Here is a 16,084-nt window from a genome sequence, read left to right as displayed (position 1 = left end):
ATTTCGAGTGCCCAAACTATGCTGACGTCACTCAGAGCGGGGTGACGCAGGAATGACTCTATAAAAGCCACCACACTCTCTGACACACGCGTCAGTCTGAGGCACGCCATGGTCATGTCAGGGAGGACACTGGTCGTTCTGGTGGCGGTGGCTTTCGCCACATGCGACGCCACAGGTAAGATAAAAACAGTTGGTAAGATACGCCAAAATTAGTTACTCAAGCAACTGGATAAAATTTTGAAACAGTCAGACGTTTCAGACAGCATCCCCTGTCTTTCGTCAGTGACTAACGATAGGACTGGGAAACCAGGTTTTATACCAAAACTCTGAATAGGTATGTTAATGAGGTTAAGACAGTTTATGACGTCTTGACGTAGTCTTCAAAAGGAGTTCAATATAAGATAAGGTTGTATGCTAAAAGTTCAATTAGTTACTGTTGTTTTAGTACAGTAACTAAATGTTGTTCGTCCGGTATGGTATGGTTACATTGATAACACTTCACCTATACTTACTATAATCGTGCGTAACTGTGTATGTGATGGATAGGGCTTTCATTCTTTTGTGAATCGAGAATACCGTGCAAAAGTTGTATGTGGAGATGATAAAGGTATCGTCGCAAACTATTTGTCGTAAACTATAAACGTTAACATTACAATGTTTTAACGTTATGATGACTGAGCATACTTCACCATGTTACTAGAAAGTCTAGGAGGAACCGCTTGTGTGCTTTTTTTCTGTTAGATGTTTCAAAGCTCATGACTAATAAAAGATTTTTTATCTTACCTCTAGATCTTTCTACGTGAAGTAGTTTTTCGAGCGCCAAAATTCCACGGTTGTTAATTGCTTTTGGAGAACGTTTCTAACTCACTTTTTTTTTGGGTCTCACACAGGAGTTTCTAACTACGTCCGCTGGGGAAACAGCAGCTGCCCGGTGGAGACGGGAGCCGTGTTGATCTACTCAGGTAAAACTTTCACATTTACATTTTTACGACGCAAGGGTAACAAGAGCTTTTCAAAAAAGCTGGCGTTTCGGCTACGTTTATGAGTGTGAATTGTCTTTTCCCTTTACTTGAAGTAAAATCTGCCAGAGAAAGTCACTCAAGGGTTGTTCAGTCTATAAGAAAAATTGTCATTTTGGGAAATGAGTACTGTTTTAATAGAGAAAGGCAGTTTGGGGAAAGCAATTTTGAAGTTACGTCACTTAACTTAAGTGCTTTTGAAAAAGCTGGTCTTGGCCTACAACTTGTACTTATTTGTAAAATGTACAATAGGCTCATTATAAAAGCTATCAATGTAATTATGTACATGGCACGCAATAAAACATAAAATTTGAAAAAGCACCATTGAATCATCAGCACTATGGTAATTAAGTGAAATAGAAGTTCATAACAGCTAAGGTTCTATCTAAAATGACTACCAAATGTCAAACAAATCAACAGCTACCTCATCCGTATTATTCTGGTTTCCGCATTTACAACATTTCTTCCTTATTTTCCTGGGTAATTTTGCTAAAATTCATGAAAATTCCCATAGTTTTGTGCCGAGCGGCGCCACTTTCCACGTCCGTGTTGTCTGAATGAAGTCGATACTGAACAATGGAGCATTTGCTACTGTAACAAAGGATCGCTGTTTTGCAAACAACATCAAGAGCCTCTGTTTACATCGGGGATAGAAGTTTAGTGGCGAGTGTTTTGCAAGAATCATCTTACCGCGCATAGGAGCCGCTGCACGGTATTTTCCATTACAATGAACAGAAAAATTCGAATGCCGGGTTTGGAATCTATGAAGTCCTGTTCATAAGACAAAGGCCTTGTTTATATCAAATGAATATTTAAAAATAACAAATATAAAATATTTCTTTATTTCTTAATGAAAAAAATGAATAAATGATATTCATAAATATGATATTTATAGATTAATATAATATCAATATATATTTTTGATATTCAATATCTAAAAAGAAAAAAAAATCCATGCACGGAGACGAACCCGGATCTTCTAGGTCCGAAGTGCTTCGCGTTGCCAGATGGGCTAAGCTGCGGTACGTAACCCTCCTCTGTACGTAATGCTATAACCTCACTATATGGTATCATTTATGTCGATTTTTGGTCGTTTTCTTGACGAAATCATTTTTTTTCTTCTGCAATCTTGTGGAATAGATGTAATATGGTCATTTTTCAGGATATCAAAGTCCGAAACCACAATGCAATGATATTTCCGAACAGTTGTAGCAGTTACATGCGGTCGCCCTCCTGTGTGTCATGCAAATCTAGCCTGCCTGCCTTTTCGTGCTCCCTTGCCATATAAGGCAACGGCTATACAAGGATTTGGGAACGTATTGCCATATAAGGTCTTCTGGTGTGCGACACAGTGTTGAACCAAACAGCATGCATCGAAGCATCCTGCATGCGCTATGCATGCATCGAAGGTAAAAGCCAGGATATTGCGTTCCGGCGCGAAGGCGCCGAAACGCAAAAAAGCATGTCGATGGGCTGAAACGCGTGTTCAAAATTAGTAGATATTGGAAACATATTATAGGCTAAAAACCTACTTTTTTGCAGAGCATTTTGTAGAAAGTCACTTAGAAATTTCTAGCTGTCATGACTTTTTTTTAAAGCGCAGTGTATCAAAAAACGTAACTTAAAATGCGGTTGATGTGTAATTTCTTTGATAAGAGTTGTCCGTTCGCGATCGTTATATTTCAAGTCTATGAAAGTATTTTTCTGGGAGTAAAACCATTAAAGGAGACGGAACGTTGAACGCTGTGAACCGTGAAGTTAACATATAATGTTCTTCATTCACAACCAAAGAATGGCCAACGTTTTGTCACCTTCTTCATGGCATTTCTGACTGGTTCACTTGCTGGCACTTCCGCTAGGTGTCACTGCTAACAATGCGGTCCCAAACGGAAAGGGACTGCCCTGATCGATGACAGACGATCATCGAAACGTCGGCTGTAATATCAAACTTTGTCATTCAGTCATTTTTTTTTTTTATCAAACAACAGAAAAATAAACAGGACATAGAGATGATGCACATTCAGTCATTCACGAACCCGATGGAACTATTCACGGATAAATCATTGAATATTTCCGTTACGCAGGGTTCGTAGCCGGGACCTGGTATGGCAACTCCGGCGGCGGATCCAACTTCCTCTGCCTGCCGCCCGACCCGGACTGGCACAGCTACGACGACGCCCCGAACGGCGAGCGGGCGCGACTGGCAGGCGGCGAGTTCCAGACCAACCAGCACGGCCCTCTACTCGACCTCTACCAGACCGACGCGCTGTGCTCCGTCTGTCTCGTTCCCCGGGCAACCGCGCTCATGATTCCCGCCAAAACGACGTGCCCTAGCGGATGGACCCGGGAGTACAGCGGTTACCTCATGACGGAGAAGTACAGCCACCACCGCGCCGACTTCATCTGCGTGGACGAGGCGGCCGAGGGAGAGGTGGGCAGCGAGGCTAACGATAACGGGGCGCTGATTTACCACGTGGAGGGACGGTGTAACTACAACCTCCCCTGTCCGCCGTACGTCAACGGGCGCGAGCTCACATGTGTCGTGTGTTCTGCAAACCCCAAGTAACCGCCCCCAGGCGCTAGGCTAAGTGATACTTGAATTAATCACTATTTGTGTAATGTCTACTCTCCAAGAATAGGTTCGCCCCGGCTGTTTGAAATGGAAAGCCCGACAAAATTGACTAAAACGCGTCAAAAACTAGCCGGACACAAACCTCTGCTCTGAGAATATGTAACCATTGTAATGTCTACATCGCTTGAATCTTATTAAAGAAAAATATGATAAACATAAACATTAGGGTTTTTGTCTTTATTCTTTTACACAAAAGTGATTGACCGACTTAGCCTCTATGGTTATGCCAAAGACATATGGTGGATGTGACGTGTACACGTACGTGTATACATTCTTTAGACACATAGACAATGTGTTGTCAGTGAGGCATTTCACCTCATTACGTGACAAATGCGTGTACATGTCGTGTTGCCTACCATCGAAGTTGCCTCGCCCCGAACTTTAACCTTTAGCACCCTGAAGTAGCCGTTTGGCACCCAATCCTACATTGGTTACAGAGTTAGGCAGCAGGGAGAAGGTTTTTAAACAAACTTTAAGGGATAGATTAACTTAATAGTATTGAAAAAATTAAAGCCTATGTATATCTCTTGTTCGAAATCTTAACAGTTTTAAATCTTTTGCAGTTTGCTTGTGTTGAAAGATAGACTGAAGTAATGACAGAGGGTACTCTCGGTCAAACGTTTCGTCTGGAATTATAGCAAAGTGTCGCTTGAGGCTACACTTATTATGGTCACCGTTTAGTCGACCTTTAAATTAACTACCCCGCACCCCTTTTTTCAGTTAGCACAGAAATTACTCTAAATGCGAATTTTCTTTGTCGATATACCAACTCGATTGAAAATCAGTAATTTAGAGTACCAATCCATGTAACGTTATTTTTTTGTCTTTTTCACCAAGGTTATGTTTTTGTAAGAGCCCCCGGCTAGTTGGGCAGTCGTGCTGGAATGTTACGCTACAAAAAATATCTGTACAAAAATTGTACAAATGAGAACATTTTATATTTCTAGCACCAACTGATGAAGAAAATTGCTAATAACTAAATGATTTTGGACTATTTGCTAACAAATTTGACAAGTTTTTACAAAGATTAGTCAGTAACCTTGTCTCATAATTATTGGATACAAAAGCCTGCTGAACGCATCTCTGCGATTTTCATCAATCAAGTATCTGACAACCTGGTACAACAAGTGCTTTCTATTGTGCCACGAACAATTCAAAGTTTAGAATAACTTGGTACACGTTATCCAAGGTGACATCATTGACAAGCGTTTTTCGAATGATTGATATATTGTAAAACCGGTGGAGTTAGTTACCGAGAATGGACTTGCATATTGCCAAGAAGGGGTGCTAGTGTAGAAGAAATGAGCATTATATTGGTTTATATGATGAGTAAAGGAGTATTTATAGAAATAATTCATATAACAGTCACTTTTTGTTGACTATGAAAATCACACAGATAACAACAATCTAGTCTGAGGATTTTGTAGTTAGTTGGGGTTCAGAGGTAAAACTGAACATCACACATCAGAAGAATGTTCAAGTCTTTTACCTCAAGTGACTCATCAGTAATTCAGTCGCCTGCCTAGCTTCTTTACTGGACGAAGGACATTTAGTTGCAGAAGGTCTAAACCTCGCACTTCTGATTCCCCGTGTGTTATAAGGTGTGTCAACAGAGAGGTAGGTGTTCACGGAATGTTGTACTGGTAGAAACGCTCCAAGTGCCGTTTTTGTTTAGATACTGCGCACCCGCCTTTATTGTATTGTATATGGTGTGTCTGTGCCTTCACGGCGCCCCGTCCCCGCTTGTGCTATCGTACTTTTGCTGTTCTTGTTACCACCAAAAAATTGAGGTATTGTTCATTGGTGTGTCTGTCTGTTTGTCTGTCTGTCTCTCTCTCTCTCTCTCTCTCTCTCTCTCTCTCTATCTCTCTCTCTCTCTCTCTCTCTCTCTCTCAGGCTCTCTTTCTCTCTTTCTCTGTTTCTCTCTGTTTCTCTCATGCGCGCTCTCTCAGAGTCTCTCTCTCTCAGGCTCTCTTTCTCTGTTTCTCTCTCTCTCTCTCTCTTTCTCTGTTTCTCTCTCTCTCTCTCCCTCTCTCTCTCTCTCTCAGGCTCTCTTTCTCTGTTTCTCTCTCTCTCTCTCTCTCTCTCTCTCTCTCTCTCTCTCTCTCTCTCTCTCTCTCTCTCTCTCTCTCAGGCTCTCTTTCTCTGTTTCTCTCTCTCTCTCTCTCTCTCTCTCATGATCTCTCTCTCTCAGGCTCTCTTTCTCTGTTTCTCTCTCTCTCTCTCTCTCTCTCAGGCTCTCTTTCTCTGTTTCTCTCTCTCTCTCTCTATCTCTCTCTCTCATGATCTCTCTCTCTCCCAGGCTCTCTTTCTCTGTTTCTCTCTCTCTCTCTCTCAGGCTCTCTTTCTCTGTTTCTCTCTCTCTCTTTCTCTGTTTCTCTCCCTCTCTCTCTCTCTCTCTCTCTCTATCTCTATCTCTCTCTCTCTCTCTACTGTTGACTGTTACTTCTAACATACGAATCACCCTATGGACGTTTTATGACAAGACCGCCTTGCAATCCTCAATCCCATTCCACACTGTACTGCAACTTCCCAATAGGCGCTAGGGGGCGTTAACGAAGTGATCATGCATACATGACCTCATGTAACCTCTCCAGGTGACACCAACTCAGGAAGGCAACAGGAAGTAGATTAGATCTTTGGCAATTGGTACTGAAGCTAAACATCTAGGTCACAGTTTTCAGCAGAATGCGTGAATTCTATTGAAGTAAATGTGTGAACGTATAGTCCATTTATTTACTTTAACCTCCATTGACACTAATGATTCACTTATCAGTCAGGTTACATAAATCCGCCACTTTGAAAAACAGTGTGTTTGAGACATCTCTAGTGCAGCACCCCCAGGTATGCAATGTTAAGATATACAGGAGTGGATTATACTGGGGGACGTTGGGTTGGAGATCTGTTTTGACTTTATCTTTTCAGGGTGGCGGAATTATGTACCCTGGCGGAATTATGTTAGTAGACTAAGATTACTTGTTTTCCCTTAGTCCTCTACATTTCCATTGAAGAGATCCAAGTCGTAAAGATGCCTTCCACTAGAAAGATAAGCCTCTACCAGGCTCCGCGGGATGGCTGGAAAAATAGTAGAAATTGGCCGTAATAGAGTGAATAGTGTGCCAAGGGAGTTAGCTACGGAGAGAGGACAGTCTGCCAACCACGACTGTCCTCTCTCCGTAGCTAACTCCCTTGGCACACTATTCACTCTATTACGGCCAATTTCTACTATTTTTCCAGCCATCCCGCGGAGCCTGGTAGAGGCTATAGAAAGATATCTTTTAGACATTTCGGTCGTTGACATTAGTTTCAAAAGGAACGTCAGTTACTATTTTGTTGCTGTTCAGAAAAAAAACACGATCAAACGAACGGATTGGAATTTAGAGGCGGATTGTCGGATGAAGCTAGTCTCTACCAGACTAACCGCGCCGGCTATAGGGAGAACATTTGCCGGGGAACTTTGGCCATGGAGGGTTTCATTCGCAGCCGCAATATTTGACCCTCTCTCCGTAGCGACTCCCTTCATACAATTGACTCTATTTAGCCAATTTCTACTATTTTCCCAGCGACCCGCGGAGGCTGGTAGAGGCTAGCTAAATTTGCGGAGGCTGGAAGAGCCTGTAGGGGAACAACATTCCCAACCAACCCTACATAAAACAGACCTTACACGCGATGTCATTCATGACATTATTGGCTTTCAAGAAATAGATCCGTTTCCTTGTCGCAAGTAAAGCTACGTACGTTGCCCTCAGGGGGGAGGGGGAGGCACGACACGGTGATATTTGGGTGTGGCTGTAATTAAGAATCTACTGCGTCACATTCCAATTTCATACAATACAAATACGTTACAAATTGTTAGTTCCATTGGCCAGCGGATAAAAGACATTTACTTCCAAACGTTTCTAAAAGAAATACATAACGACAACAAAGGTGGGGCTGCCAAAAACAAGTTAAGATCATATAGATTATTCAAAACAACTTATAATGAAGAAAAATATCTAAGTAATGCAAATATGAGGGTCAGGAATACAGTCACAAGACTAAGGATCAGCTGCCACAAACTACACATTGAAACGGGAAGACATACTCGCACTCCTCTAGAACAACGATTATGTAAACATTGTAATTTGAATAGAATAGAAAACGAATGTCATTTTGTGGTAGAATGTGGATTATATACCAAAGAAAGAAATGAACTGTATAAGCTTGTAGAAAACTTATTTCCCTACTTCACACATTTAAGCACTGTACAAAAATTCATACCTCTACTTGGAGAGTACAATACGAGTCATAGCTTGAAAATGTTTGTAGGTCTGGATGCGCGTGTGAATCTGTGCTTGGCGGAGCCGGATGTAATTGTCAATGGCAAAGCCAGTTCTGTTTACGTTAAACAACCCAACACAATGACATGGGAAAGTATACGGTTACGCACAGGTGTGCGTGTCATAGTCGGCCTGAACAATGGGTTGAATAAATGAAAGTCGCTGTGAAAGGGGGGCTGCTCTGAATGGATTTCAAACCTATGAATACGACTGAGAATTTTACTTTTCTCTATGTTTATCAGATATGTAGCTCTGAACAATAATTCTAAATCTATGCGTGATAATTTAGATGTTCCTATCATTTGTTTCTTGCACTTATTGACAGTAGGGGGTAGGAGGGATTGAGGAATTCGGTACACCCCAGGAAGCATTGAACGATTCGTAGCTGTATCATTTCTCGAATAACATTTTTCTGTTGGTAATTATCTAATGGGGGTTCAATCAACCGACCATTAAAGACGATTTGAATAAACGTGAACGTTTGATGCTCGAACTCCGCATCAATATTGCAAATCTTGCCGGGATAGTCTGATCAGATATTCAGTGTTCGTCAGAAACCCTCTGGACGATATCCGGGTTTCCTACGTCACTTCCGGTAGAAGAAGAAGAACCGCTCCTATTCTTAGCTATGACACTAGATATCTTTTAAATTGTATCCGGGGTGCGGGGAACAATTTCAACCTTTTTTGTTCGTACTTCCTGTTTATACCTTAGCAGAAAAGTAAGATTAAATCTTTTCTAACTCTAAAGTTATAAATACAGGATGTTCGTGACGTCGCAATTTCCGGTGATAGAGTATATAAATATCTGCAAGGTTTGGACCACTAGTATAAGCTTCTCACTGCAGATCTTGAACGGTGGAGAACTTGTTTTTTCTTCTTCTGACAGAGAAAGACTTCCAGTACCGAGATGACGAGAGTTCTAGCGGCTGTTGCCTTGATGCTGGCGGTGGGACTGGCTACGGTGGACGCCCAGGCTTGGAGCTGGCGGTCTCACGGCAAGCCAGGAACCGTCAACATAAAGTAAGGATTTATCAAAACCTGTTTTCTTTCTTTTCTTTTTAAAAGCTTTACTAACATTGCTCTATTTTCATTCAAAACAGTTCTTTGATCTTGTTTTATTCCCTCTTAGTTCACTTATCCTATTTTCATCGCATGGACATACTGCTTAATGTACGAAAGCCCATAAGGACAGTTTTCGCAGCTCTGCCAAACCCTGTTGTGCTACTATGATAACTGCTTACACCCTCTCCTTACGCTCCTCTTTAAACTGCACAATTAGCCTCAAAAGTAGGCTCCTGGGCGAAGTTTCAATGGTCATACTGCACGAAATGGCCTCGGATCCTGACGTATCCTGACGTGATCCGGAACCTAAGATCCGGAAGAATCCAAACGGATCCGAGGCCGTATATTTCTCGGCAGGCTAATGGGCATCCAAATATTGGGACTCAGGGTTCCACTTGCATATTTGAGTTGTGTAAGTACGTACTTACACAATTCGTGTAAGTGGCACCTTGAGTCCCAATATTTGGATGTCAATTAGCCTGCCGAGAAATACTATGACGGCCCTGGATCCGTTCGGATTCTTTCGGATCTTAGGTTCCGGATCACGTCAGGATACATCAGGATCCGAAGCCATTTCGTGCAGTGCCGCCTTTCAATAGATTACATAAAACAGTCCGGTCGGAACCTGCTATGGGGGTTACATTCACCATGTATACGTCTCAATTTTCTAGCATGAAATTATCTGAAATATTCACCTGTTTACAATTCCTTCCTACTAGGTCTGCCATGGCTGTCATGAAGGATGGGAAGCTGTTTGGCGTCGGAGGGAACAAGAAGCTGTATGAGAGGTGGGTGTAACGGAACGACTGGTGAGAGAGAGAGTGAGTGAGTGAGTGAGTGAGTGAGTGAGTGAGTGAGTGAGAGAGAGAGAGAGAGAGAGAGAGAGAGAGTGAGTGAGTGAGTGAGTGAGTGAGTGAGTGAGTGAGTGAGTGAGTGAGTGGGTGAGTGAGTGAGTGAGTGAGTGAGTGAGTGAGTGAGTGAGTGAGTGAGTGAGTACCCCTATCGGAGGTCATTGACCTCCTTTCCGGAGGTTACGAACACAATTTGAATGGTCTTAAGTAGTGCCCGCTAGACGCAGGCTAGCCTGGCCACAGTCTCTAGGGGTCGGCTTAGGGGTGTTTTACCGGGCCCAGTCTGCTTATGATTGAGCCGTTTCTGTCAACCTGTCTACTTAGCTGTCATATAGAATTTCGCAAGCTTTCTACTTTAGCTGCCATAGACAATTTAATCCAAGGCCGTAAACCCACCCCCGAGCGGTCAAAGCCGTAGAGACATCGGGGAGCCCCCGATGGTATGATTTCCAGGCTAGACGCAGGCTACCTGTGGAGTGTAATAACGAACTGACACATGTTATTTACTTTTCTCAGGGTCTGGACGGGGTCCGCGTGGACATGGGTCAACCATGGAAAACCGTCTTCCAGCATATTCAACCCGAAAAACTTCCTGGAGGGTAAGCCTGTCCTCTTCTTTTCTGTATCGATGTGTATATCCGAGGAGGTTTTTGGCATATATATGTAGCCAGTATAACCGCCCTTCGGTGTAACAAACCAGCTTCGCAGGCACTCGGCGCGGTAGCAGCTGGTTATGTTACACTGAACGACCTGCCACACCTAACCTTTGCATATCTTACTGTAAGCGTTGTTAAAAACTATCTAGTGCGGATACTACCTGGTGGAAACGAAATCCACAATCCGACAGCAGTTCTTGAGAAAAGGAATTTTTGAACACCTCAATTCTTTTCTGAGCTAGCACTACTACAACTACCACAACTGCTACTACTAATAATAATACAGCTAGAACGTGGTGGAAGGATTTTACTACATTTTACGCTACTCGGCGTTCTTTGTAAAATGTATGACTGTTTTTGCCCCAGAACCGTGCATCCTGCGTGACGGGAAAGTGTACATGACTACCATCGACGGAGACCTGTATGAGCGGTACTGGACAGGCTCGCAGTGGTCGTTCGGCGCCCATGGGAACCCCGGTAGGATACCATATTCCTTGTTTTTTTGCCTCTGAACTGTGGTAGACTAGCCATCAGCTTACAAGTACCTTGATAAAGGAATTCCGCAATATCAAAGAAAGTGGGCGCGATATATGTATGCCTCATGTTGTACACTCTGCCGAGCTTAAGTTTAATGCCTTCTGATGTTTGTTTGTTTGTCTGTCTGTCTGTCTGTCTGTCTGTCTGTCTGTCTGTCTGTCTGTCCGTTCGTCTGTCTGTCTGTTTGTTTGTTTGTTTGTTTGTTTTCCTTGTGGGATTTACCCTAGTTGAATGTAATAAGCCAAGTCACGCTTTGCACGTCCGTTAGGGTATCGGTCCAGAAAGGCTTGGGCCCCCAAGCGAATTTCCCAAGGACTGCAGAGGGTCTGATCATAGATGGGGATGAAATTCTCGTGACTGATTTAGAAAGTATAGAACTATACAGCCTATGGATGCCTTGTTTCTAACCATTCTAATTTTCCCTCTGTCCAGGTACGAACCTTGAGGGCTGCAGCGCACTCAAAGACACGGCGGGTCGAGCCATGGTGTTCACCAGGGGGCATGACGGGACGCTCCGGGAGCGGTACTGGACCGGCAGCTCATGGGCGTGGCGTAACCATGGCAAACCTCCCGGCACTGACGTAAGTGGTCCACTTTCATAATACTTCCATAAAGGGCTTTCACGTAACATAGGTACACCGACTTTCAGGCTGAGGCAGCTACTAATTTCTATTTAGTGAATCTTAGCTGAATCGTTTTCAGACATCTGGAGCCCTTTCAAATGACCTCAATTAAGTTTCTCTAATTCTCCTTCGCAGGAGACTGGCCAATCAGAGAATTGCCTAATTTTTTCTTTAGGTAAAGCTGATTAGTTTTAGCCAAATCAAGCAAGCTTATCATTATACATATTAACCAAGACGTCTATAACCACATGGGTGCATATTCAGAACCTGCTTTTCCAAACAAGCTTCAAAGCAAATATTCATGTATCAAACACTCCTTCTTTCGTAGCGTGCGTAGTCCAGTGGTTGGCGATCTTGCCGCTGGAACTAGAAGCCCCGGGTTCGATCCCGGCTGTGTCGCTCACCCGACATGCACGCTACCGGAAAGGGTCGCAGTCCTTAGGACGGGACGTTAAGCCGTGGTCCACTGTTCATTGTGCTTGTCGAAAAGAGCTAGTGGAATTTCCCCGGTACAATGAACCTGTAAATACTGTACATAGCGTCTGTCTTCTCTGTCACGACCGTCAGTGGTAGATTAGCTCATCTGTTCATTGAGTTCATTTGAGCTAAACTGGTTCGAGATCACTTTCCTTTCCTTTTTTTCAGGCGTACGGTACAACGAGCAGCTACGCCATCTACGGCCCAACAACCCGCGTCTTCGTCCCCGGGAGCAACGGTCGTCTCTTCCGCTTCAGTCTGGACGGGAACTACAACGGCGTCTGGAAGGATCTAGGAGCGCCCTCTGGCAAGTCTGTCAGGAAGGTGCACGCCACGGAGAAGGGCGGGATTTTCGCCATTACGGTAGATGGAGATGTTTGCAGGTTAGTAACATTATCATCTGATGTTACGTTTGATAACATTATCATCTGATGTTACGTTTGATAACATTATCATCTGATGTTACGTTTGATAACATTATCATCTGATGTTACGTTTGATAACATTATCATCTGATGTTACGTTTGATAACATTATTATCTGATGTTACGCTTGATAACATTATCATCTGATGTTACGTTTGATAACATTATCATCTGATGTTACGTTTGATAACATTATTATCTGATGTTACGCTTGATAACATTATTATCTGATGTTACGCTTGATAACATTATCATCTGATGTTACGTTTGATAACATTATCATCTGATGTTACGTTTGATAACATTATCATCTGATGTTACGCATTTTAACGAACCGACATACGCATGCGTTATAAAATATCGAGGCTTGAAATACACGACAGTAGATCTAAATGACTGTTAGTTATTACTACAGTTTCCATGTGACGTCACCGCAGCCATGTTGGTGTCCCTATTAACATTTCACCGAACCGGAGGGTTCGGGGATTTTCTGACCCTCAGAAATAATCTCTTTTATAGGTCGCAGATGAAAGAATTGTATACCAGAGGGATACTTAAAATTCAGCTGATAAAACACAAAAAGTGCTGTGTACCATCCATTGAAATGCAAATAGGAACACCAAAATGGCGATCAGCCCCTGCCTGCTTCATTGAAAACGTTCTATGCTGACATCCGTATCTATTCTCTCCATATATAGGTGGTCCGGGAGTTGGGCATGCTATGGCAAACCCGACGGAAAAGCCGTCTGGGACTGCTCCGACCCGTTCCTCATTGAAAATCCATCTATCGACATCCAGACCCTGTTCTGTGTCCACACTGGGTCATACCAAGAGGTCAGTTTCAACAAACTAGAGATCATGCGTCAGTCACGTGTTAGTCACGAGTGTGTCTCATAAAGATCACGTGTCAGTCACGTGTTATTCACCTGCATGTATCTGTAAGATGTGTGTCTATGGATTTATTATGGTTCTAATTATGTAATAAATTTGTATCGTTGTTATATGTTGTCTGTTCCTTACCTCTTCTCTCATGACCTCAATATATGAGAAGCGGCCATCATCAATTTTTCATGAACAAAGGGTCAAAGAAACAAACAAGCAAAAGCAAACAAACATATTTTCTCCGAAGAAGTTAATTCTTAACCTCCTTGTTTTTTCCTGAATGAACTGATCCTCAACACGTTTTTGATATCGAACAAGTTTCATCCAACGCTATACCCGAATAGCGATTTGCCGGTCTAAGGGTACTCGGTGGATTGTAAAAATTAACGTTAACGTCTGAATTACATTCAGTTGAAAGAAACAACATTTCACAATTTATGAATTCATTTTCCCCAGGTGTACCAGCTGTCTGTGTTCCAAGGCGGAAGCGGTTGGGTGAACCGCGGCAAGCCATCCGGGACCAACACGTTTGTGGACCGGCCCACCGTCATGTTCTCCGGTCCGTATTCCCGAGTCTTCGTGCCCGCCAACAACGGCAAGGTGTACGAGCTGTACCCACCCGGACAGCCCTGAGAGCCTCGTCTAGCCACGTGTTAGGCACGTGTTAACCACGTGTTAGGCACGTGTAAGGCACGTGTGAATCACGTGTTAGGCACGTGTGAGTCCTTATAGATCACTTGCTAGTAACGCGTTAGTCGCGTATGAGTCCCATAAAGATCGCTTGCTAGTCACGTGTGAGTCCCATAAAGATCGCTTGCTAGTCACGTGTTAGTCACGTGTGAGTCCCATAAAGATCGCTTGCTAGTAACGCGTTAGTCGCGTGTGAGTCCCATATAGATCACTTGCTAGTCACGTGCGAGTCCCATATAGATCACTTGCTAGTCAAATGTTAGGCACGTGTGAGCCCCATAAAGATCGCTTGCTAGTCACTTGTTAGTCACGTGCGAGTCCCATATAGATCACTTGCTAGTCACATGTTAGGCACGTGTGAGCCCCATAAAGATCGCTTGCTAGTAACGCGTTAGTCGCGTATGAGTCCCATAAAGAACGCTTGCTAGTCACGTGTGAGTCACGTGTGAGTCCCATAAAGATCGCTTGCTAGTAACGCGTTAGTCGCGTGTGAGTCCCATATGGATCACTTGCTAGTCACTTGTTAGTCACGTGCGAGTCCCATATAGATCACTTGCTAGTCACATGTTAGGCACGTGTGAGCCCCATAAAGATCGCTTACTAGTAACGCGTTAGTCGCGTATGAGTCCCATAAAGAACGCTTGCTAGCCACGTGTTAGTCACGTGTGAGTCCCATATAGATCACTTGCTAGTCACGTGTAAGCTTAAGGCACGTGTGAGTCCCATAAAGATCGCTTGCTAGTCACGCGTTAGTCGCATTTGAGTCCCATGAAGATCGCTTGCTAGTAACGTGTTAGTCGCGTGTGAGACCCATATAGATCACTTGCTAGTCACAGGTTAGTCGCGTGTGAGTCCCATAAAGATCCCTTGCTAGTCACATGTTAGGCACGTGTGAGCCCCATAAAGATCCCTTGCTAGTCACGCGTTAGTCATGTGTGAGTCCCATAAAGATCACTTGCTAGTCACTTGTTAGGCACGTGATCACTTGCCCTTGCTAGTCTATAGGGCCTCAATGTATGGCTTTGATTAGTAACTATAGTTGTTTTACTGGTGTTATAATGATGATCAGAATTATCTTCGTTGAATATTCATGCCCAACATGGGTTAAATACGTCAAGTTAGTTTGAAGAGTTGAAAAATTATGCTATATTCCATCTATATCTACAAAGTTTGTACTGTCTTTTTATAACATGTGTAGACAAATCTACAGAGGGTTTTTTTTCAGTTACATCCTATTTCGTAGATGACATGATATATGTGAACATTTTGTCATTTATTAAGTGTGCAAATTTCTGGTCTAGTTATCAACTATATCTTGGTGCTACGAACAAATATTTCTTTGTATTAAAAAAATGTTGGTTTTCTATCTATATTGTAACCTTCTCTGCGGTGGCGTTGACAGAGCACTTGCGAATAAAAGGATTTCTTTCAAATTCTGTACTGATTTTGTGTCGTATTTTCTATTTGAGAAGACGTTTCTCAATGTAATAAGAATAATATTGAGAGATGTCTTTGTGCATCGTGTTAAAGAAAGTATGAGAAGATCTTGGGTGCAGAGACCGCATACCTCCTTCAAGTGGTAGTTTCTTCAAGCACAAACAACCTAGAAGAACTTTATTGCACGACAATTGTACACGGTACCATGTATGGCAACAACTATTAAACATGTGCATAGTACAAATAGAGGTAGTGAATAAAAATATCCTATTAACAAATTGGTTACGATGTCTCGAGCTCTGACGAAGATGTCTGATGGGCAGCGAAACGTCGTAAGCAAATGAAGCCCCCCTCTCACTGGACCCGCGGCACGCTGGCGGCGTCGCTGCGGCTGATCGAATTGACAAAGCACTCAACGAACTTCATCGCCCAAAAACGAAATAAAGCTTTTTGTGTGTTGTTGGCGTTTTGG

The 16,084-nt window shown here is 43.0% G+C and overlaps 2 protein-coding genes across 2 annotated transcripts; both read left to right on the top strand.

Moving 5' to 3' along the window:
• Positions 1 to 45: 45 nt before the first annotated feature.
• LOC136428977 (short-chain collagen C4-like) lies at positions 46 to 3,811 on the top strand. The gene is made up of 3 exons (XM_066418839.1): positions 46 to 175; positions 891 to 962; positions 3,104 to 3,811. Exons 1-3 carry the CDS (start codon positions 109 to 111, stop codon positions 3,583 to 3,585), a joined length of 621 nt encoding a protein of 206 aa, XP_066274936.1. The 5' UTR covers positions 46 to 108; the 3' UTR covers positions 3,586 to 3,811.
• Positions 3,812 to 5,144: 1,333 nt separating this feature from the next.
• LOC136428972 (uncharacterized) lies at positions 5,145 to 15,608 on the top strand. Its single transcript, XM_066418825.1, has 9 exons — positions 5,145 to 5,268; positions 8,859 to 8,992; positions 9,754 to 9,822; positions 10,402 to 10,484; positions 10,908 to 11,018; positions 11,511 to 11,659; positions 12,347 to 12,561; positions 13,302 to 13,437; positions 13,942 to 15,608. The coding sequence occupies exons 2-9, from the start codon at positions 8,880 to 8,882 to the stop codon at positions 14,116 to 14,118; spliced, it is 1,053 nt and encodes a 350-aa protein (XP_066274922.1). The 5' UTR covers positions 5,145 to 5,268; positions 8,859 to 8,879; the 3' UTR covers positions 14,119 to 15,608.
• The last annotated feature ends 476 nt before the right edge of the window (positions 15,609 to 16,084 follow it).

Source organism: Branchiostoma lanceolatum, chromosome 1 (assembly GCF_035083965.1).
Source record: "Branchiostoma lanceolatum isolate klBraLanc5 chromosome 1, klBraLanc5.hap2, whole genome shotgun sequence".
NCBI classification, from domain to species: Eukaryota; Metazoa; Chordata; class Leptocardii; order Amphioxiformes; family Branchiostomatidae; genus Branchiostoma; species Branchiostoma lanceolatum.
This window is presented reverse-complemented; position numbering and strand designations above follow the sequence as displayed.